Source organism: Pseudoliparis swirei, chromosome 15 (assembly GCF_029220125.1).
Source record: "Pseudoliparis swirei isolate HS2019 ecotype Mariana Trench chromosome 15, NWPU_hadal_v1, whole genome shotgun sequence".
NCBI classification, from domain to species: domain Eukaryota; kingdom Metazoa; phylum Chordata; class Actinopteri; order Perciformes; family Liparidae; genus Pseudoliparis; species Pseudoliparis swirei.
The window spans coordinates 10,575,455-10,599,449 of NC_079402.1; the positions used below are offsets into that span (position 1 = coordinate 10,575,455).

General features: G+C 40.2%; 1 protein-coding gene across 1 annotated transcript in view; it reads left to right on the forward strand.

The window, feature by feature from the left end:
* LOC130205742 (transmembrane protein 132C-like) overlaps window positions 1-22,261 on the forward strand; it is a 144,819-nt gene extending 122,558 nt beyond the window's left edge. Inside the window, exons 5-9 of the mRNA XM_056433243.1 lie at window positions 526-669; window positions 7,739-7,947; window positions 11,501-11,810; window positions 18,732-18,923; window positions 19,418-22,261. Of these exons, the coding sequence (XP_056289218.1) occupies window positions 526-669; window positions 7,739-7,947; window positions 11,501-11,810; window positions 18,732-18,923; window positions 19,418-20,500 (1,938 nt within the window). The 3' untranslated portion in view covers window positions 20,501-22,261. The remainder of the gene's footprint in view (window positions 1-525; window positions 670-7,738; window positions 7,948-11,500; window positions 11,811-18,731; window positions 18,924-19,417) is intronic.
* Window positions 22,262-23,995: the final 1,734 nt, after the last annotated feature.

Consider the following 23,995-nt stretch of genomic DNA (forward strand, 5'->3'; position numbering starts at 1 on the left):
GCCGGGTTCTTACAATAAGGAAAAAGAAAGCATGGAATGGTCTTTGTTCTTTTGAAAGTTGATGATTCCTCATCATAAACGTAAGCATACAACACTGTAATATTCAAAGGGGATCTAGCTTTGAGGTTAAACAGAGACTCAGTAGTTTAAGCAAATGTCCAAAAACAATGTATTTAATTCTAAGTCCTGTGGCAGCCATATTAGTTACGACTCTTGTCCCTCGGGAGCAAAATAAAGAATTCTTGGTGACATGATAGAGTTTCGGTTTTGGAGGGTCCACATTATGTAATCCTGCTGATGATGGCATCATGTGTCTTTCTGGTTGCCAGTGACGACTTGCTATTTTATTTTACTTCTTTCAACCGATCAAATGTCAGGGATCCTTATATGTTTTGTGCGAAATATAATAACATTGAATTAAATTCTTAAGCATTGATATTGACCAACTTTAAAATTCAGGATCGATCATGCTGTGTGAGTCTCAGCTGTCAGTGTGTCCTGATTTCTGTCTATTTTCCCTCCCAGGACACTGAGATCCTCAACACAGCCGTCCTCAACGGGCGAACAGTTGCCGTGCCAGTGAAAGTGGTCACCGTGGGAACAGACGGAACCGTCTCTGATGTAACGGAGTCCGTGGAATGCAAGTCAGCAGACGAACAGGTTATCAAGGTTAGTGCGGATGTGTTTTGAGTAGCTGCTTTTTGTTTGACCTTTTTCCAATCTGTCTTTATTTTCTAGTGGTAGGGAGGTGAGTGGGTGAGTGTGCAGAATGAATAAAGGGTATTGTTAGTGTAGAGGTTGTTTGTGCACATTAGTTTAGGAAGCAGGTGCAGAATTTCCTCCAGCTAAATAGGGATTGGCTTTTTTCCCTCTCTTTGTCAAAAAGTGAGTGCTTCACCTCAGGTCACATAGTAAACAAATAAAATAAATATTTCTGCAATAATTAGCCGTCTTCATTGCACAAGCTGCTAAAAGAAAAACATTCTCCCTTTAACTTTTAGCTGTATGCAGTCCCAGCATGTACAACATGTAAAAAGATATTTTAAATATCGTATCTTGTAAGATGATACCTGTACTTACTCATCTGATATGGAGCTAACATTCAAAGAGACAGAAGCTCAGAAACCTATTGAAAAAAATTGCAACTTCAATCTCCCTCTGCTCGTTATACTTGCCTCTAGTTAATGTTAAAATAGTTGTATTGCATCACATATACAGCATATAATATAAAACATAGTATCGACAAGGTTATTTCTTGCATTAAAGAGCTCTGGTTGTAAGCTGACTGTATGCATCAGCGTTTCCCTTTGCCAATAACATTGGATAAACCATAAAAGGTGACAAAATGTTCACCATGATTGATTTACTATCTTGAGCAAGTTAAAAATGAGGCTCTCAAAATGGATTTTCATTAGCTTTTTGAAAGCTTAAGTCATCAATTTCAAACATTATTGAATTATTTAGGAAATGTTAGACAGGATTTGTTGTCTTATTGAAACAAAATGCACAACTATAAGTATAATTCCCCATGACAATAGATGGAGCTCTTTCCTTTTGCAATTTTGGATTAAATATCTGCCCTACAACATGTCCCTATTGTATTCTACGACTCGAGAAATGACAAGAAAAAAAAACCAAGTGAGAGAATGAACTGTTTGATGTGCGAGAGAAAAAAGAAAAGTATGTGTTTCATTGAGGAGCTGATTGGTGTTTCTGTGTTTTCATGCATGCATATCAGAGAGAAGAGAAGACGCAGATCTCTCAAAGGGTTTAATTATCCCCTGAAAAAAGTACCACACATTGTGACGCTGACCTCGGTATAGCATACTCCCAAGCCCACCCGCCTAGATTGGAAACAGTAAGCGGTGGCCCTCCTCTCTGCATCCTATTTTCACAAAACATTTTTTAAATCGGAATGCATCTCCATCCTCGGGAACTGTTTCACTGAAACTTTGAGGACAAGTCGATCGTCCCTGTTCCCCTCTTCTGTTAGCAAATGATTAATCGCTTAATGGAGAAGATAATCAGAAGATTAATCACTGCCATAAAAGCCTCGCTTGTAAAAAAAGATAATGTTTGATATCACGGGTCTAATTGATTGCTTAACAAGTTGATTGTTAGAGCACAGCGGCATTTAACATAATCCTGTGATGTAAAACGCTGCTTGACATCACGATGGGATTTTATTTTTGGGGGAAGTGTCTTTAGACTAGTGATAATATGTTGTGTGCGGGGCTTTGAAAGGGATCAACAACGCCACCTGGGGACTTGCACCCCAAGAAATATAAGTTTAACCCAAATATATAAGTTGAGAAGTGTTAAGGACACAGATTGGTGACCGACATTTATTTAGTAAAATGAACCAGAAGTTTAGTATAGGAAACGAAAATAATCTAACACAAAACAATAAAAAGCCAAAACATGAAGAAGTAATTAACAATGGCCAAACCATGCAAAACAGAAGTAAAAACAAACATAATGGGGACAGCAACACAGGCAAAATAGGGGCAACAAAATAAAAGCAGGTGAACCAAGAGCCATCACAGGGCGAGACAGGCCAAAAGGCAGGGAGGCGATGACAATAGCTGCATTTTATATGCTGCCGCAGACTGGGGGCGGAGCCAGCCTAAGGGCTGCGTTCAAAACCCTACCCTTCCTTCTCTGGGGAGCGTTCCCCACTACGTTTGCATTCACCCTGATCCATCGTGAGAGTTGATGTGGTGGACCTGTTCAGGCAAACACACTGCGGATACTGCAGAAAGGATAGACGCTGTAACTCTCCACATTGTGTATTTATTGCTCATTACTGCATGTATGGCTCTTTATTTCACGTGTTGCTCAATGCTGTCAAACAGACTGTAATCGTGTCCATGCCACTCGCTGTGAGCACAGCTGCAGCCGGATTGATCAGACTATGGCTGCAGCATCTCTGGTTCTACAATATGGCCACCAGAGCTGTACTGTGGCTACTTTTTGCCGCTCCTCTTGACCTTAGCAAAGGCAGCATTGTTAAGCCCTGCGGGATGTGAAGTGTGAATGCAAGACAAACTACTAGATATGGAAAAATATTGCAAGGGAATGCAAAATGTATTGCGAAGAAAAATTGCCCGTGAGTCTTCAGGGGGCTACGTGCTATCGCAACGAGCACTCACTCAAAATTCCTTTTGCTTATTTTTAGTGACACTATCGCCCATCAGGATATTGCTGTGGTGAGCAGTAAGAGAGCTTACTTGACTACCTGTCGTGGCATTCAAGTATGCTCTTTGCAGTCAAGATAAATGTTATTGGTAAATAAAACACCTGAAATATGTTTAGGATAAGTGTTGTTTGGTAGGATCTTATTAAAAAGGCATCATCTTACACACAGAAAATAGTTCTTATTTGCAAATGCAGAACGATGCCTATCATAAGTTACAGTCTGACAGAAAGCCAATTGTGTTGTGGATTTTCCAGACATGAACCTCCAGGTGCTGAAAAACAAAGCCAACACAGTAGTGCCAACAACTGCAGCAGCTCAAATCATTTGAGGCTTGAAGGCAAGAGCAAGTCAATCTCCATAGACCCCCACGTGAAAACGCCCAACTTTGGAACTGAAAGAAAAGCTTGGTAAAAAACACAGTTTTGGTCTCTGCAGCTAATTTATATACCTAACCCGTTTAATTCATAATAAGGCTTAAAGTTATGCATACTTGAGGGCGTGGCCGTCTTGACCGACAGGTGGATGCCGTACCGGTTTGCAAGCTGCTGACTGGGGACTGCCGGAGCATCTACAGCTTCACAATGGTTCTTCAGAGAGCCATGGGTGACATCACAGAAACAACGTCCAGATTTCATACAGTTTATGTGATTTACCTACCCTCTTTTGTTGAAATGCCCTCCTCAGTAGACCGGATGTCAATGCCAGTCGCCTACTCTCTCCATCATCACAAGTAGCACAGTGCTGGTCAGTAACAAGTGAGGCCAGGAATTAGCATGACTCTGTCGGCCCTTGCTGCTTTGGACTGGCTTCCAGGTCATGTGACTGGGCAAAACACATCTTGATTGAAAATGTTCTCCTAAAATAAAAAGTGAAAAAGAATAAACAGCGGGGTAATATAGTTATGATCATCAAATCTAAAAACTCAGAATCGATAAAATCTATAAAAATCGATTATTAAAATAGTTGGCAACGAATTTCATTATCGATTTGTTGTGTCGCGCGATTATTATGCCACTCAAAAAAGTAGAGTTGAGCACAGAGCATAACAGAGCGGAGCAATAAACACAAGAGAAGAGCGGAGTAGAGGAAGGACCATAATGCTGCGTTGCGAAAGCCAATCAGCGTTGAGGTGCTCCTCTCGTCATCACTGACATCGTGCCGTTGGTGAATCTAACTGCGGAATCAGTGAAATTCACCGAGCTGTGTGCACCTACGGGTGATGTGATGAACCCGAACACGAGGGCGTTAGATGTTCCGACGTTTGAGGGATTTCCACAACAAGTATAATGTATAAATAGTGGTTAGTTCTTCCGTGGTGGATGGTGGAAATGATAACTATTTACACGGAGCAAAGCAACAGAGATAAGCCACGGCCCTTCACCGACGCGAATGACGCGAATAAACCACAAAGAGTCGAACGAGTAAACTCACGCGAGTAAAGCGTTGTCAGTTCTGTTTTTGAATAAAGGGTTGAAAATGTATGTTTTCTTTTTTTTATCCGATTCACCGATTAATCGAAAAATCCTCAACAGATTAATCGATTATTAAAATAATCGTTAGTTGTAGCCCAAGATACAATATATTTCTCCCACAGGTAAAAACAATTTTTTTAATGTTATATGTTTCTCTTTTGATGTAGTGTGTTCAATAAAACTCAGTTTATCTTTCCATTCAAAGTTTACGATGATGGAAATCGCACTTAATTTCTTCTCTTAGCAATAATCAAAGAAGCATATCACTTAAGCTCAGTGCCCTGAATTTCAGTGTGAAGAAAATTATTGATTTTAAGGAATTAAAACAATTATTAACATTCTTTGAAAAATGGCCACGGCAGAAGTACTACAGTGCGATGCAAGTAACAAAGACTCTGTTTCTCAGCAACTGGACATTTTGACTATCTCATTCATAGTCGGCCTGTATGGAGTCCTTATCTGCGTTTGTGTGCGTCACTCTGTCAATTCAAAGCCTGCATGATTAGCAACACAATGAGTTGTTTCCATGGAGAGGTGACATGGACTTGTGCGTGGTTTCATGACACATTCACGGTGACACATTTTTAATTCGGCGCACAAGATGTCACCTTCAGCAGATCTCAATGAAATATGTATGGTTATCAACTTCCATACCCTTCCAAAGGAAAGATGAATATGGATCTGGAATTGGGAAACAAAGTGAAACAAAACAAGAAAAGTAGCGATGGGCTGACATCTTGACATAAACTGATTTCAGCATGGAGGTGACACGGAGGCGGGAGGCAGGCAGAGAGAGGGGGAGGGAGGGAGAGAAAAAGAACAGAAATATAGGTGAGGCTTAGGAAAACTCAATGAGGAGTGAAGTGAATTTGTTCAGCTCACATTTAAGGTGGTTGCATTTTTGAAACCCTGCACATTAGTACATGTTGTGTGTTCCTGTGACTTCAACATGCACACACCTCTCAAATAGAGCATTTGTATACCGAATACAATCAAAGATCATCAACTCCTATCAACTGTTCAATACCAGACAGCTCTAATTCCTCAAAAAAGATGCAACCTGTAGTTTTATTAAATGTATACTGGTTTACATGTACAGCTTTTATACTGTAGTGTAAAATATGTTTTAAGATGCACACTGTCTTGCTCCTCTGAATTGACTCTTTATACTCTTTATAATCTTTGCTATCAAGGGAAGCCACAGTGTGGATGTCCTTAAAGGCACTACACTCTACATTTACAACTAGATTACATTTACAGTTAAGCTGCTTCACAAGAATATTGAGTGTTTTCTATGAAAGAACTAGTTAGTCATAATTACACTTCTCAACAGGACCCTGTTTCCTGTGGCATGCTTTGTGGATGTGACTTTTTTGCCATGCCATCCCCATTCATGTCTATGCAACCAATGTGTTCAAGAGCACATCGTTCCTCATAGATCTAGCCTCTTAATGCTGCTTTCAAACTGGACCTAATTAATGCATATTTCTTTAAAATGGACACATTCTTTCCCACGGTAGCATGGCCGCTGATACAGAGGGTCCGAGGTCCACCCACCGAAGTCTCCCAAACTCCTGTGGGAACATATTGAAATATATAGAGTATTATATCATTCATCTCTTCTGCCTGTATAAGTTTTATAAAACAAATGAGAATCGTCACATTGCACAATGTGGTAGGCTGCAAGTTGTGATTATTTCATTTTCATTGTTTATTATTCTGTCAAATATTTTTTTCAATTAATCATTTATATGAGAAGTGAACACTGTCCATAAGAACTGTTCAGAGGTCAAAGAGATGCTTTCAAATGTGGTTTTGTCAGACCAACCATCAAAATCCCAAACATATTTAATTTAGAATTTTGTTAAATTGAAAAAGGCAGCAAAACCTCCAACTTTGAGAAGGAGGAAATAGACATTTTTGGTAATTTATTGAGATCGTTGGAAATTCCTTTTCTGATTTATTCATTAAGTGAATAATGTCAGCCCTAGTTGATTATTTCAAATACGGCTACATCATTTTGATATTATCGCTACATTTAGTTGGATATGCCTTTATCATCACGTATAAAACATCACAGGTGGCTTGATCATGAACCTAAACTGATCATTTGACCAAAAGTTCCGGTGACTTCCTGAAACTTTCCACACTCAGATTTCAGCCTGCGAATCGTCCTTCCTTGAGGCACAACCTGTTCTCATTCCAGGAAGACGGAGCATGTAGAAGTCAAAGTAATACTCTCGTATGATAGGGGCAGAGTGAGAGAGCGGGAGATAAAGGGAGGAGGAAGAGAGAGCTGACAGTTTAGTTCCCCAGAGATAGAGGGCCAAGTTATATGCAAAGACGTGGAGACGGATGACAGTCTTCATGTGAGTGGTTAGTTACAAAGAAGCAATTGTCAGTAATGGGGACATGTGCTGAAATTACCAGTTGTGCCAATCAAGCTTAAGATGGTATTTGAGATTGAAATGCAAGCGATTGGAAACAAAACGTGTGGAGATTCTGCTGCTTAGAAGATAAGATAATAGACGGACATTTCAGACATTTGCTGCTCCATCTTTTCTCCATGTTGGACATGCGTCAACAAAACCTCAATCACTGATTGGAGCTTTATTTTTCGCAGCCAATCATAGTTGGGTTTGAGGTTTCGTTCTCTAGGTTTGGATGAGGCAAGTCTGCGTCTTTTATTTAGCTCCATCTGTGAAGTTGGAACTAGAGTCACACTACTTGCACAAATATAATCCTGCATGCAGACGCATTAAAGACTTATCTGCGCACTTTCAAACACACACACAGAATAAACTCAGCAGACGTGACACTTGAGGTTTTATTGAAGCAACGCCAAATCGTTCCACGCTCCAGCATCTCAGAAGATGCTGCTGACAAACATCTGGAGAGACCCAACAGAAGATCTCAAGACAACACATGATAGAAGCATTATTACATGAACATGATTCCTTCATGGAATTTAAATACTTGTGTCTCAAGTAGATTGCCCTTCTTCCTTTTTCTCTGTGGCGCTGTCTCTCACCCTGCTGCTTCCCTCATTGTTCCCTTTTCTCTCCAGGTGTCAGAGCGGTGCGACTACGTGTATGTCAACGGGAAGGAGACGAGAGGGAAGAGCAGGGCGATGCTTAACTTTACCTACAGTTTCCTGAGTGCGCAGCTAGAGATGAGCGTGTGGATGCCTCGCCTGCCCTTGCTCATCGATGTGGCCGACCCCGAGCTCAGCCAGATAAAGGGCTGGAGGGTCCCCGTTAGTATGGGGAACAGGAGGTAAGGCCTGAATGTCTATTGTAACCGCTGCATATTGTACTATTTATATTATTGTGAAAGTCACGCCTATTCTGGATTGAATTGCGGCACCACACCAGCAGCTATAAGGCAACTATTTCTAGCACATTAATCCTTGCATCTTAGAACAAGCACTAAACTCTTGCACAAGCTAAAAGCAAAATATATTGTGGGCTTCATGTCGTGACTGTCCAATGTAGCACAACATGAGGTGGCCGACAGGACAAGTCTAAACGTCTTTATTCTGGTCGTTAGCCTGAGAGGTTCTTTACAGTTCCTGTATGAGAATACGATGGCATTCTTCACTTAAATGGAGGCCACAATAAATTGTCTCTGGAATGTTGCTGCAGACATATGAGGCATACAATGGTCTCCCAAAAGATACTTATGCTGAATGTGAAATCAGTCATAATTTTGAGCATTACAGAGCGTGGCCAAAATTCCTGGGACTGAAAAGTGACACAGTGTGCATGATCTGTGTGTTGCACTGCAAGTTCTACAGTTACAATAAAGATATTTATATCCATATTTATAGAAGTGATATTTATAGAAGTGATATTTATAGTTGTGATATTTATGAGTTTTTCCTTCAAATATAAATACGGCCGATTAAAAAAGAAATGACCGTACTCAAATTGAAACAGATGATCATTGAGGCACATTTCATTAATTTCATAAAAAAATAGCTATTAATATTACTAATAACTGTGATCATACAGTAACTATGATAAAGATACGGCGCACAGTGTGTTTATACTGTGAAAAAAGAAATTAGATTGTCCCATATGCCCCAGTATTCAGCCCCTGATAAGAGCGAAGATATTATACATACTGTGAGATGAAAACAGTAATTACAATTATGTAGTCGTTGACTAGTCGTTGTTAGTAATTATTTTTTCATTATTAATGGGTGAAAACATCAAATCACAATGTTAACTTGATATACATTGACGGTTTAGGTTGTGTGAATCAGATTTTTAATAAACTGAACCTCAATTAGCACCAACAGTGAATGTTTTAACCCTCCTGTTATGTTTGTTTCTTACATACAGCCGTGATGTGACCCGGTTAATGTTGAATCACCCAGAAGTGGTCAGAAACCCAAACATCCTAATAACTATAGTTTGTACCTCATCACCAATGTCATTACTAACAATTCAATCAGTTTTTAGTGGAATTGAGTTTTTCACCCCTCCATAGATCAGAGTTCAATCAGTTATAATGAAAAATACGCGTTCAAACTATTTTGTAGGTACATTGAAAAAATCTAGATATAAATTGCATTAGTCGACCATAACATTATTTTCTGTATTTTCTGTGTTTGTATTTTTCATGGGGAGATGTAGATAAATAGAGATGAGACACCTGTGCTGTTCAGGGTCATATTGACCGGCTCACTCAAAATCAAGCCAAATGAGTCATAAAGGATTTGTATTGAAAGTAAACTTTAGTTATGTTAATTTAGAATGTTAACTATAATCTCAATACCAACTTTTATGTGATATGAAAGATCTTTGGCTTGCCTACTTAAGTACTTCTGTGCCATGTCCCATTGGCCTACACCCCACAGGGTGGCACTCTAACGCGCTGCTATCCACGCCTGGTGGCACGTCAGTCATGTCTGTCAAGTGCAGCCCTGCATGAAAAACGCATGTATGTGAAGTTTATGTGTATATTTGTAGGAAAAGAGAGAGAATATCAAAAACAAACAAAACAAAATTAATTTTTTCTTTTGCAATAGTGCATGTGTGCACGCTCCGACTTTGTGTGTGCACATTGACATCAGCGAGCAAGCCACCTCATTACACCGTGACTGACCTGTCACTCAATGCTATAAACATGGCCTGACCTCGTGTTTCTGTTGCCAGACCCAAATGTCACCTTGGTTTAGACTGCCGGCCCCTCACTGGTGAGGAATCAGGGAAGGGGGAGGGCATGGCGAAGGGAGGGAACTAAGCCATTGGGCCACAGCATGTTAACCTGTCAGCCCGTTTTTCTGCCTGACCGGCTACGCCTCATTAAACCTGATGGAAACTGTCACTGTCACTCCCTCCGGCCAGCTGACTGTTAGAGACAGAGGTGCAGGCAGAGCTGGATAGTGTCAGAGAATAAAAGGTGAGAGTGAGAGAGAGAGAAAAGCAGAGCGAGAGAGTTGAAAAATGGATTAAAGTCAAGTCAAGTTAAAAATGTATGTATGAAATATAGAGTACGAGTCAGACGTGAAGAGAGAGAAAGAGAGATATGACAATAGTAATGCACAGGACAACAAAATAGACCTTTATAGTGGTAAAGAGTGATGGAAGATGAAGGATGTGGATAAGAGTGATGTATGCACCGAATAGCTATAGCAATGTTTCTCTTCATCGGTTGACTCTTAGGAGAGGATCTGTGTCCCAAGGCCACATTTCACCCGTCACTGCAGCTCCCACAGCCAGAAAATACAATATGTTGTTGCTTAATATGATGTAGTGTTGTAGCTGAGGGAGCAGTTTATGTCTACAAGCAGTTGTAATGTCTGTTTATTTTTGGGAGGCAGCAGAATATGAACCTTTGGGAGGGACAATAAATTACAGTTAATCATGACGTAACCTGCTGAGAATATATAATATAGTAGAGCAGAAAAGAATCAAATGGACCCTTAAAGCAGCCAAGTATAAAAGAGATGTTTTCATTTAATATTTCAGGTATCTGTGGACTTTTGTAACATTATACAGTAAGTGTGGTAAAACTTGTATCAAACATCTAGACGCCAAATGGCTCCACACCATAATATATATCAATGGTTGGATGTTTTCTTAGATCCACAGTGGCACATATAAGACCTCTCTTGTAATTCTTTATAGGATTTCTCCAATTGCCAATGCTCGTCCTTCCTCTCCGATGTTCCCCACTCTAACGTGGGCCTGTTAATGTATGAAGAGCCATATACACTTGACTTAACTAGGCGAAAAGGTGTGGAACAGACGTGTAAATGTGAAAATCCCCGACTGGGTTTGCAAACCTTCATTTGTCACAGAACATACATCTTTCGGAGATGACTGTATCTGCAAAGTGTTTGCCGTGGGCAAAATAAATGGCAGACATACAGAACAAATATCAGTTGCCCTTTTAAAGGAAATGAGAAAGCAAGCAAAGCAGCAGTTTGTCTCTGCAAGCTGTTTTTAATGGATTTTTTTTAAACACTTGGAGCCGACGACTTTCGGGAGGTCGGGAAACCTGCAGCACAACGACAGTCGAGGCTTTGACTGCACTGCAGTAAAGACATCCGAGGGTTAAACTTCAGAAGCATTCATAGTGATAAGGAAAACATGATACAGTGAATTGTAATCTAAAAAAAAAAATTATACTGGTGATAACCTTCAAAGTATCTTTTTCACCTGAGGACTTCTCGAAATATAAAGGACTTTCAGTCATTTTTATTTCACAAAAAGAAATATACTTATAATATCAGCCTTCATATTCCTCACTGTCGGAAGTCATTTGATCCATACTTTATTACCATTGCTCGTCTGCCCTCCTTTTCTCATCCGTACAGGTACGAGAGGGTCACCGATGAAAAGGATGAAGACGATGCCGGAGGCGAGAGGAAGGAGAGCGGCTGCGTTGCCCAGTATCAGAGCACCACCCTCCGTGTCCTCACACACTTTGTGGCAGATACGGGAGAAGTTAGAGGAGCCGGGGACGAGGACGGCCTGGGCCAGCAGAGCTTCCTGCTGGGTAGTGACTGGCAGGTGGAGGTGACACAATTGGTCAAGGACTTTCTGAGGGTGGAGGTCCCGAAGGTTGCACAACTGCTGGAGGGCCAAGTTCTTATAGGAGTGAGCGCTGGAATCACCAAACTACAGGTGTGTGTGTGTGTGTGTGTCTGTCATCATGGTCATGTTCACGTAGCTGTTTTGTTTCGGTGGGGGAGTGACTTGGTCTCCGACCAATCAGCAGTGACTGACACATCTGTCACGTTAACATAATTTCTAGTTGATACAGAAGCAATTAAACAACCTGCCATTCAAGTGGCAATTCATCTATTGCCTTTCGATTATGAAACGAGATGATTCAATTCAATTCAGTTTATTTGTATAGCCCAATTTCACAAATTACAAATTTGTCTCGGAGTGCTTTACAATCTGTACACATAGACATCCCTGCCCCAAAACCTCACATCGGACCAGGAAAAACTCCCAAATAACCCTTCAGGGGGAAAAAAGGGAAGAAACCTGGAGGAGAGCAACAGAGGAGGATCCCTCTCCAGGATGGACAGATGCAATAGATGTAATGTGTACAGAAGGACAGATTTAGAGTTAAAATACATTCAATGAATATGACAGAGTGTATGAATAGTTCATAGTAGGCATATTCCACGATGGAGACCTCCACGATGATGATGTCATTCCTAATCCTGCCTACAACGCTCTGAATGGCTCGGCTGTGTTTCCAACTAAGTAAACAGACAGCAAACACTACTCAACAATCTGATATATGGGAGGGATTGCAGAGGTCTGGAACTAAGCAAGTATGTTGGGAAAGTCAGAGAGATAATTACTACAGAAAAATAATCTCAATATACTGATTTTGATGGAAAGTGTATGTAACGGATCCCCGTATATGAATTGGCGTGAAGACTTACTGCTGGTGAAACTCCTTAATTTTCTCTCTTTAGGTGAATGTACATGAATTAAAACTCGTTAACAATCACCACCATGTCACGATCGTAAGAGCGTTAGCCTCATACGGGTCCATTAAAACTATTAATCTTTGTAAAAAAAAATGCACATCTGTTCATCCATAGCCATACCATCAAGTTTGCATTTTAACTTCAAATAAAAGTGTGCTTTCTTTTTATCCTATCAAAATAAAAAAACTTTTAACTATAAAGAGAAAGTAGATTAAAACTATGGAGGACTTAAAATGACTAAAGTATAAATAAATAAATAAATGAATGCATGAATAAATACAAGAATAAATAAATAAATGCTTAAATAAATGTATAAATGAATAAATAAATGCTTAAATAAATGTATAAATAAATAAATAAATGTATAAATAAATAAATAAATGCTTAAATAAATGTATAAATAAATACAGGAATGAATAAATAAGTTATAAATCAACAAGACATCATTAAATAAATATATTTCTGCATTTCTGTATTTCTTCATTTATTTATTTATGTGTCCACACGTATTTCTTCATTTATTTATGTGTGACATTTACGTGTCCGTATATTCAAATGAGCTGGGGCGGTCCGAACCTCTGTCTAAAGCATGATTGGTCACAGGAGTGAAATGCACCTGGTGTGTTGTGCTCTACTACTTCTGCCTGGCACATGATGCTGAAGTTGACTCGCTCAGCTAACCGTTAGCAGAATTTAGCCTAGACAGCTTTTTGACTTCAGCCGTTTATCAATTCCAAGAACACTGAGTACAGACTTGTGTTCTTTTGGAGTCTGGTCTTTGGAATCTGGTCTTGGGAGTCTGGTTTTGGGAGTCCAGACTCTCGAGGACGCAGGACGGTCTTTCTGGTCTTGTGACGTCACCACATCAACTGTTCTTGCGCATGAATTTACTCCAATTATTCACTGTAAAATACTTTACAGTGGAGTAGAATGTGTTGCGGTGTCCACTGTTGTTTGGCGTAGGCTACGAATAAACGATAATAAATATACAACGTCTCGTAGCTTTCCTGACCCAGGGTCGCTACAATATGAAATTATGAATCTTAACCCTCAGTCAAATTGACGTAACGTTATCTTTTAGTAAATAATAAACTCGTTGTGCTCTTTAGATCCTCCAAAACCTAATTGTATCTTATGCTTAGCCGCTACGGAGACGTCAGAGCCAGCGGAGCATTTCAAAAAGTCCTGCCGAGATCAGGCTTCTCTCGGCGGCCACACAGCACGCTGACCGCCCGGAGCTCACTGGTCCCGCGAGCAGGACCTCAAATCTCCGTCGCATATCCTTATTAGGCTGAATCTCGATAAACCGACCACAGATTTGATGCTTAAACTACTAACTTCTCGGCTGAAAACATCCTTAAATTACATTCCGTGACTCAACAACTGTAGTATTTAGAATGTACAGACAAGAATGCATAATAAACGCTGTTCGTCTACAGATCCAAGTGCTAGGGATCGATTGCTTCTGTCTTGCTCCTGACTTGACCAATCCTGTTCAACAATGAGGTTCGGACCGCCCAGCTCATTTGAATATACGGACACGTAAATGTCACACATAAATAAATGAAGAAATACGTGTGGACACATAAATAGAGATATAAATAAATGAAGAAATACAGAAATGTAGAAATACATTTATTTAATGATGTCCTGTTGAGTTATAACTTATATTTATTAATTTCTGTATTTATTTCTGTATTTATACATTTATTCTTGTATTTATTTATTTATTTATACATTTATTTAAGCATTTATTTATTTATTCTTGTATTTATTCATGCATTCATTTATTTATTTATTTATACTTAAGTCATTTTGAGTCCTCCATATAAAACGTCTCTACATTATTCAAACAATACAATTTAAAAGGCATACATCAAAAACAATAAGGCAGATACAAAAACAGGCAATACACACAAAACAATAAACCTTCCATGGGGTTATTTACGGTGTACCTTTTCCAGTTCATAACACGATATTAAATTGAAAAAAAGAGGAGAATGCTCCACTAATCAATAGTTTTGCTCAAATGAGAAAAATGTCTCTGAATTGGCTGGACAACAACAATATCCCTTTAAAAAATGGTTTGCGAGTGAGCTACAGATATAGATAAGACTCAACAGGTGTGGCTGTGGAAAGAGAAAGGTTTACAAAAACAACTACATTGATTGCAGCATCACAAAAAATACTTAAGCCTATCATGAGCTAACAGAGAAACGAGGTATCATGGCACGTCTACTACAAGCAGGAAGAGAAAGAGTGATAAAACTCTCTCTCTCCCTCCCTCCTTCACACACAGCACTCATAAACCTATTTAGGTTGTTCTACAACCAGGTGCTTGCTTCAGATGACACATTTTCCCCCCGTCACTTACATCAATCTGGCATTTACAAGATAGCACAACACAGAACAACAGCTTGTTGACGCAGTAGACTGGAATCATAATCTCCCTCTCTGTATTTATCAATAGACGAGCTGTGTGCACCGCAGGGGTGTCTCCATGTGTGTGAGATGGAGTGCCGTTTCACTGTTGGCCCGGGCACACTTTAAATGGAGGAAGAGTCTCTAGAAAGATGCGTGAGATGGACTTGTTTTCAGCCTGATACTGATGGGATGGGAGGAAAAGAGAAACTGAAAATGTGTGCATATTTTGATTGCTCGATTTACTTCAGAGTTATCATGTGGTAGATAAGATAAGATAAGATAAGATAAGATATGATGTGCATCTTACTGATCTGTGAAGATGTTATACAGTGGAGTGAAGGGGGTGGCGCTATGCTCCATTTAACAAACTGTATTTCAACACTTGTTGAAGCCTTAAATGCTCCATTTTCAGCACCAGATATAAATCCTAATTTTAACACAGTCAGCTCTGACCGATACACTAGTGTACTGTGTGCATGATTGCACTTCAGGGGGTGGAATAAATGACGCAGACCTTCAAGAATATACAACATGTGTAAAGTTTGGAAGATTTCATAAGAGACCGGGTTGGAGAGGTTTTTAAATCATTTTGATGCTCAAACTTCAGATAACTTTGAGGCTATAGTTTGCATTTGATAGAAATGTTGGCACTTTTGGAATGGCTGTGGACATAAAGGCTGGGATGTCTTTCTTTTTGGATTAAGTATCTGTCAAAAGGGATTTCCTTTGTTTTCCTTCATTTCGGTGATATCCACCCATTAAAGATATATCATAGTAATGAAGGACTAATGTTATGTCTATAAAGAGAATCTTGACCTAGCTCTTACTCAGTGAATTAAAATGCATGGTACCGATAATAATGTGGGGCTGAAGGATTTCTAAAAAATATCTTATTTCAATTATTTGGAGTGATATTAGAGATCTCTGCATGTGATGGCATCTGTGCTACACAACAATGGTTAATCTAACTTGGTATGTTGACAAGCAGTTATCCCAGAACAAATATTTTGGAAACTGCAATTCCATTTGCAATTTTGATAAAATGTTGATTCATTGTGCAGCTCCCTGAAATGCAAACGATGTAATTAACATAAAGGTTAATTGAAGTGAATGCAGAAATTCATGTAATTCTATTTAATCAAGTAGCAGCTATGTTTTCAACCAAGTCGTTGGCATTCTGCTCAGGTGGTCTGTGGAAAGGTTCAATCATTTTGAATGAAAATGCTCTGGAGTTAGCATAGAGCTTTTGGCTTCTTTCACAGAAATGCCTATTTAACTCTTCGTTAAATAGACAAAGAAAAGGAAGAATTCATCTCCATTAACCACTCGGGTTATTCCAATTATTTTCCTGAAAGCGACAAAAACTCAATTCAACATCACCGTTTCCTGTGACCTTTGTTTCCTCATATTTTTCTGAAGGACAGCTGCTCACCTCCCTTGATTGGCTCCTTAGGTGGATTATTAGAAATACTGAAACATCCATGCAGATGAACATTGGCCCTTTAGCAACATACAGAATGGGCTGGGGCAAATTATGTGTAAAAAGAGAAAATATTTGTTTTGCATATTCCGATATTTGGTCCTATTCTATTCAAACGTTGCCTAAGAGGAAATACAGAAAGAAGAAATACTATATTGTATATGTCTTTCTGAAACTCATTTAGCATTATTTGCCTTTGTCTTATAAGACCATGCTGTTGTGTAACATGTTCCATTGTTGAATAGCTTCCTACCATTCCAGCAGCCAATGGTTTCCAATCATTTAGGTCCACTCTCGATACTATTGTGAGTGTACAGTCTCGCTTTTAGGATAACCTTATTGTTGAGTGGTAATGCAGCTGCAAATGGGACTTATTTCAATACTAGTGATGGCTACTTGTATGTTCACATGCAGGTACAAGTAGATATGGACATTGTGAAAAGCATCATGTAAACTTGAGAGCTATACTTTCTGCCTCAATCATCCAAGTACCAGTAAATACAAAACCAGTTATATTTTTCAGAATGACAATGAAGGACTTGGATTTTACAATAAAATGAAAGTTGAGGATTTAAAAAGGCCACTGTGGTATTTAACGATCCCATAGCAGCCATAGAATTGGTAATGTGATCATTAATGGAATGGGCTGCAAGTTCAACGGCGTGTCAGAAGAAAATGGAAAATATCATATATACTATTTGCATGCAAAACATATTTTGCCATGAATGTGTCAGTATGACGAGTCAGAGAGTCATAGTGTGGCCAACGCCTGGTTGTTTGTAACTCTGCTGGTTGCCTTAGGCTGGACCCTGGTGCAAACAGGATTTGGTGAGGTCAGGAAGTGAAAGCCTTCTGAGAGAGAGCTTTGAATAAAAAGAGGGAAGCTGGGAAGGGTTCTTTAATTCTGGTAGAATGAAGCAAACCTGTAAACTTGAGGACTGGTGTGAGGAAGGGTTGTGTTGGATATTACTTGTGGGGGGAATATCAAGGCTGTGGATGTCGGCCAAAGGTGAGACCTGCAATCTCTCTATAACGAGTTTGAGGAGAGAGAGACGACGTCTCTGAAAATTGAACAAAGGACTCTGATAAAGGGGAAGAGAGGGGTCTGACCACTTCCACAGGATCAAGGAAAGGAGCCTTGACATCTCTCAGAGGAGAGCAGCACAAAGCCTGGACATGTGTTAGTTTGTAGTCTTCGTTAAGGAAGATCTATTTCAAGGATGCAGAGAATGCTCCTGGTTTCTTGTAAAGAGTTCTGGAGAGGTTATATTTTGCACTTTCTTGCATCTTTAGAGGAACACAAGAATTTCTGAAAAGAGAAGGCAATACACAACTTCTTGAACTTTATAGATTTCAGTAGCTCAGATTCCTAGTGAGCAAAACATGTAGCATCTTTTGATTTCTCCTCGGTTTTATTTCTCATCTCGCAACCAAGAAGCCAATTAATTTCTGATTTTTGCGGCATTGCTTATTTAGCTTTCCTTTTATCCATACAAAATAAAAACACTTTCAGACAATCAGTGTGCACGCCTATTAATTCGAGGGAAGGTCTCCACCAGTCTGCCTGTTTAACCTGTGCACTCATCTCAGAGGTGAGGTTAAACCATGTGCCCACGTTTTGAGACTGTGCCTAATATTCAAGGAATAGCTTACCTTCACTGTGTGGGAGGCACAGGGGGAAATGAAAAGAGGTAAACCAGATGGAGGAAACAGGGAAACTGGTCTGTACAAATGAGGCAGTGATAGGTGCTGACAGTTCATTATGGCTGGTAAATGCGGCCATGAGGGGCCGGCTGGAGGAAAGACTGAAGCCCTAATTGGAGCGGATGGGAGGGATTCTCAGCTCATAACAATAATCACAACTATTTACACGCTTACACCTCTGGCACCTCAGGGAGGCAGAGAATGTGTTAGTGAGGTGGGGTTTATATGTGTGCATGTGAGATTTAGAGGTGTCTATGTTAGGAGCCTTAGTGCATTAATTATGAGCCGTATTGGAAGAAGTATTCAGAAAAAGAAGAAGCAGTGTAAGAATAATCTGCTGCATTCAAAGTATTACCAAAATGACAATAACTCTAACCTTATTGTCAACAACTGTGGCTGCAAAAAATCTTCCTCTTCATTCACAGTAACAGTCATCTTGGATGTTAATGGACCAACGTGAGTAGCAAGTTGTTCTGTGTGTTGCAGGTGCTGTCCCCTCTGACATCATCGGTCCTGGCTGAGAGGAGCATCCGGGTGGTGGATGATAAAGTGAGCGTGACGGAGCTGGGGGTGCAGTTGGTATCCAGGCTCTCTCTGTCCCTGCAGCTCAGCCCAGGGAGCAACAGGGCCATCGTTGCCACTGCAACCACACAGGGAGTCTTTGAATCCCTCAAACAGGTACGAATCCACGGTCTCCAAATATCTTTACATTATGAATCATCCTTTAGAATTGCATCAAGAGGATGGTCTTTTCTGTATTAGCACTGTGCATTGTATTTGAAGTTCAGGGCTGAATCAAGTTAATATTCAGTCTATGATATCTTTGCTGTTTTTCTTTTATAATTAATTCGCTCTTGATATAGTGAAGCCATCTCTTTGATTTGCATATACAACCACAAAACATCACTGTTATTTCCGTAATTAGAATTTCAAATGAGAAACGGCTTCCGTCTCTTCCCTTGGAGAGGAAATAATATTTGCCTTTCAGGAAAATAGTTTCATATCCAATTGTTTCTATGAGCTTTTCTACTGTAATTAAGGCTTCAAGTTTGCTTCCGTCCTGTTTTATTATACAGTAATTTGTGTGCATCAGTTGAAATTGTGCAGATTACTGAGGCACAGTTATTTTTGACATTTTCATGATAACAATTTCCGTTTGTTTATTTTCTTAGGAGTCGCTTATCAGCGCTTGGCTCCAGTTCAGTGATGGAACCATGACTGCTCTAGACAACTACAACCCTGCCCATTTTACCCTGACAGCCACTTCATTGAATGAACAGGTGGTGAAGGTGAAGCGCAGTGGAGCATGGAAATGGCCAATCATTGTTGCCAAGGGGGAGGGTCAGGGTTTGCTTGTGCGTGTTGAAATGAGCCCATCGGAGGTGTGCCAGAAGGGGAAACGACGCACGATCTTAGCCACTGGAATGGCAAACATACAGACACGGTTTGGTCAGCCAGAGGAGCATTACAGGCAACCAGGAGACCGGCGAACACGTCCTGATCCTCCATATTATGGCGGGTCTATCGCTGACGTAGAAACTGGGTTAATCAACCGTGGAGCCACTACAATTAGGGGCCATGTCCCAGTGAGACCTAATGGAGGCCGTCTATCAGCGGACAGCGGGGCCAGGGTCCCAAATGAATTCTCTGAATACCCAGGCCAGGCGGATCTGCCTCGTAGCCGCAGTACCGATGACGACTTGTTGCCATCCCGACGAGGCCTGACAGACCTGGAGATTGGTATGTATGCCCTGCTGGGAGTCTTCTGCCTGGCCATCCTGGTTTTTCTCATTAACTGCATCTCTTATGCATACAAGTACCGTAGCAAGCAGTTGTCCCTGGAGGCCCCAGAGGCAATGCCCCATGCCCACGACTGGGTTTGGCTGGGCCAAGACGAGGGGCTATGTATGCAGCAACAGCAGCAGGACGAGCTGGGCGGTGCCCTCGAGGAAGGGAGTCAGTTACTGAACGGGGTCATTCAACGTGGAAATATTGCTGTTGGAGGCTGTAGTTCGAGTGGGAGGGATCACCGGAATGAGTCCCTTAACTCACCCACCACCAAGAGAAAGAGGGTGAAGTTCACGACCTTTTCCAATGTCAAGTCCAGTAATGGATGTCCTGTGCTCAGCCCATTAGCACTGGTGCAGACCAGTGAGATCAAATGGGTATGTCCGGACATCGAGCTTGGGGACTCACAGAATCTTAGGAACTACATGGAAAGGCTTAATGAGAATGCAATTAAGAACACTGCGTAGGAGGTGTTGGGTATTGTCAATGAACTAAAGAGAAACTCACCTGAATGCCTTCAGAATAAGGAGGGAACGAGGGTTGGAGGGGGAAAGGAAAAAAGGAAAACAGACTGGGACTGCTGATGAACCACTTCTCACCGTGACAGCAGGATAGTCCGTTCAGCCTCTGTTATTTCCATTACTCGGAGAGTGTTCGGCAACGGACCACAACAAGACATCATTTGCCAAGACACCACAGCATAGGTATGAAGGAGAAAATGTGAACTTGATATTGTTGCTTAACTTTAATGTATGTTGTTTGTCTCTAATTGAGGTTCAGTCTCCTTTTCAATGCACCATCTACTTTGCTTTACGTTTTCTTTATTAATTAATCATATTTTATTGTATTTGTTGTACTTATTTGCACTTTGTTGCTTTTTATAAGAGTTGCTGTATGCTCTGTACCACATGTGAGCAAATATAGATTATAGGAGAGCAGAGTTTAAAGCAATTTTGTATTGTTGTATAGTTTGACTTGGAGGTATTGTATGTATAGTAACATTTTGTAAAGTGCCGTTTGGTTTCGGTTTAGTTTTGTTTTTAGCTAAGTTTTTGTTTTGTCTTCAGAAACCAGATCCATGCATGATGTAATTAAGAGGAGGCATGTATGTCTGATCTGGTACCTGAAATGACAGTGTGTAGATAACTAATACCAATACCTCTGGAGACATGTCTGTTTAATATTATTACATTCATTTATCCTGGAGATGAGCTTTGGGTTGGTTTCAGTATGTGGATATTGGTTTAAGAATTTCCGTTAGCCTGTACATTTGAACCCTCCTTATGCCCGCTTTTATTTAGTTGCATACTTCACATGCAGCTGACTTTTTACAGTAATTCAAATCCTAGTATTACAAATCAAAAAAATGCATTAGTCACATTCAACAGAAAAACACTGATCAAGATAATCAACAGACAATCACATAAAATCTGTCTACTTTACAGTTTGTAAGGTGGAGATCAATAAATAGAGTTAATTTCTTAAAATACTCTGTGACATTTTCAATACCAGTAAAAGCATCATTACAGTGAGTGAACAAACTGTGAAGTGAAAGCCCAAAGTCTGACCTCTTCACTTTTTTTGACCTAATATGTCGGTATTAGTCAAGTCCATCCTTTTCTATCTCTGTTTTAAATTGGCTGCTGGACTAATTAAAACTGAAGGTGACTCTTCTCCATCATGCTGCTGTATGAGTCATTGGTCTGGCTGTTGAATTATTCTCTTGTTCGCCTTCACACACCAGTTGTACATCACACTCTTGTGTCACTTCTGGTTGCAAAAAAGAAAATGTCGACAACCAAAGACAAAGATGGCAATGGTCAAAATGGTGAACTACAGGCTTTAAAACGTCATCACAGTGACAAGGTCCGCTTCTTGTATACAGTGAATGGTACGTATGTTTGTCTATCCGGTTTATCCTCATAAACGTCATATCTCAGGAATGCAGTTGTGTACCATAAGTAGATGAAAAGGTTCCAGGCAACTTCACCAAAGGCCTAAAAAGTTGTTTTCCACAGGTACCAGACACGCTCCCCTTTCTAAAAGGGCAATCTAATTAGTTCAATCTTATTACATGTTAATGTGGCATTTCCTGTGTAATTTGTCTTGCACACTTCAGGTAGGTTACCTGTGAATCTACTCAAGATATTATTTGCACCCCAATTAAATCAAAGCCAACGACCCGTGCATTGGAGGTCACGGGAGAGCATAACGCACTGCTTACCTCTGCGAGACCGAGGAGGTCCTGATTGAAGTTTTTTTGTGCCATCGTTCCGAGATATTTATTATTTGAGTATCAGCCAATACAGAGTTCTGATCCAATACTTCTGTTATACAAAATAATACGGCTGCATAGTGCAAACATTAAAGTTATTCAAACCAATCCAATGCAAAGGCTTCAGAATTGAATAGTTGTCCATTGCATTAAGAAACAAAATGTCTGTCTGTGCTGTCTGTGTTGACAGAAAAACACTGTAGCTTTGAGGTTTCTCGATAATCTCAGAATATTTAGAAATCTGTATTAACATACATCTCTACAACATATTGGTGATGATGTGATGGTCAAACAATAAATCAAACATATTTAAATGTTTTATCTATGATTAAACACAAAGAAAGTGCTTACTATTTCCAGCTGTACAGTGCAGACACTATTTTCTCTCTCTCTCTGCTTAGTTTGTATTTATCAGTGTTTTTTTAACTACACAGCTAATGATGTAATATAATAAAGGTGTTTTTCCTATTCAGAACTAAATCATTGGTAGGATTAAATGCTAATTTACCACTGAAACTCCTGGTTGCAATCATCGAGGGCCTTTAGTTCCTGTACATAAACTTAGTGGACTACTGACAGCAGCGTCTCAGACAACACAATGTCAAAGAAGAACACAGAGATGTCAGACGTTTCTACAGACGTTTCTCAAAACAACAATATCTTCACCGGACATAAGTAGTTAACCCGCTTTAAGCCGATTTCAATCTTCAGCCAACTCTGAATGACATCATAACTTCTCCCATGGGCTCACTGAAACTCATTCAAGAAATGTATAGTGACTGGGGTTTCCACTTGCTACTGAGAAATTAAAACTAAAGACAAATGCAAGACTGTACTGTAGTCCTAAAGAGAGCCACTTGAGGATTCCTGTAGGTTCTTCAGCTCAGCCAACTTGGTCCCGGTGTCATGGTCCCCTGTTTGTCCTGTGTGTGTATGTGGGTGTCTGCCTGGGCGGGGCCTTCCTTTCGCCCTCCTGCTCCCAATCAACCCACACACATGAAACCCATTCCCTCATCAAGCCACACAGCATATTTACCTTAATTTCCCTCATCTTCTCGCCAGATCGTCAGTTCACATTCCCGGAACGACTACTAGAGCCACTTGGTTTTCTTGTGTAATCTTGTCGGTAAACTTGTGCTTTCCCGGAACTCACTTGGATAACTACCTAGCTACCCATGCCACCAGCCCGCATGGATCCCACACCTCTTTCATCTCTGGCTTTGAAATAAATATAATTGTCTATTACTCCTGCTCCGTGTCCTTCCTTTTGGGTCCAGCCCCCCATCACCATGACACCCGGGACAGCCACCGGACAACCAGAGGCTGATACAAACACAGTCTACAGAAAAGATGGATATGTAAACCTCATGTGAGGAATGGAGATGGGTGCTGATAGAATTGGCAAGTGGAGAATTATCAAGGATTTGAGGAAAGAGGTCAAACACAGGCATGAGGAATGGAGCAAATGTGGAAAAAAACATCTATAGAAACATTTCAAAATGTGTTATTGAGAGCAGCTGCTATCAGATATATTAGCCATCAGTCAAAACATACTGCTTCCAAGGTGCTATGTTCTGTGGCTTGTTAGAAAAAAATGATTCATGTGGAAGTCAATACAGAATTTCATGGTTTCATTGAACAGTTTAAAGGCTTTGGCAAACTGTTGTTGTTTAAAAGTGGACTGCAG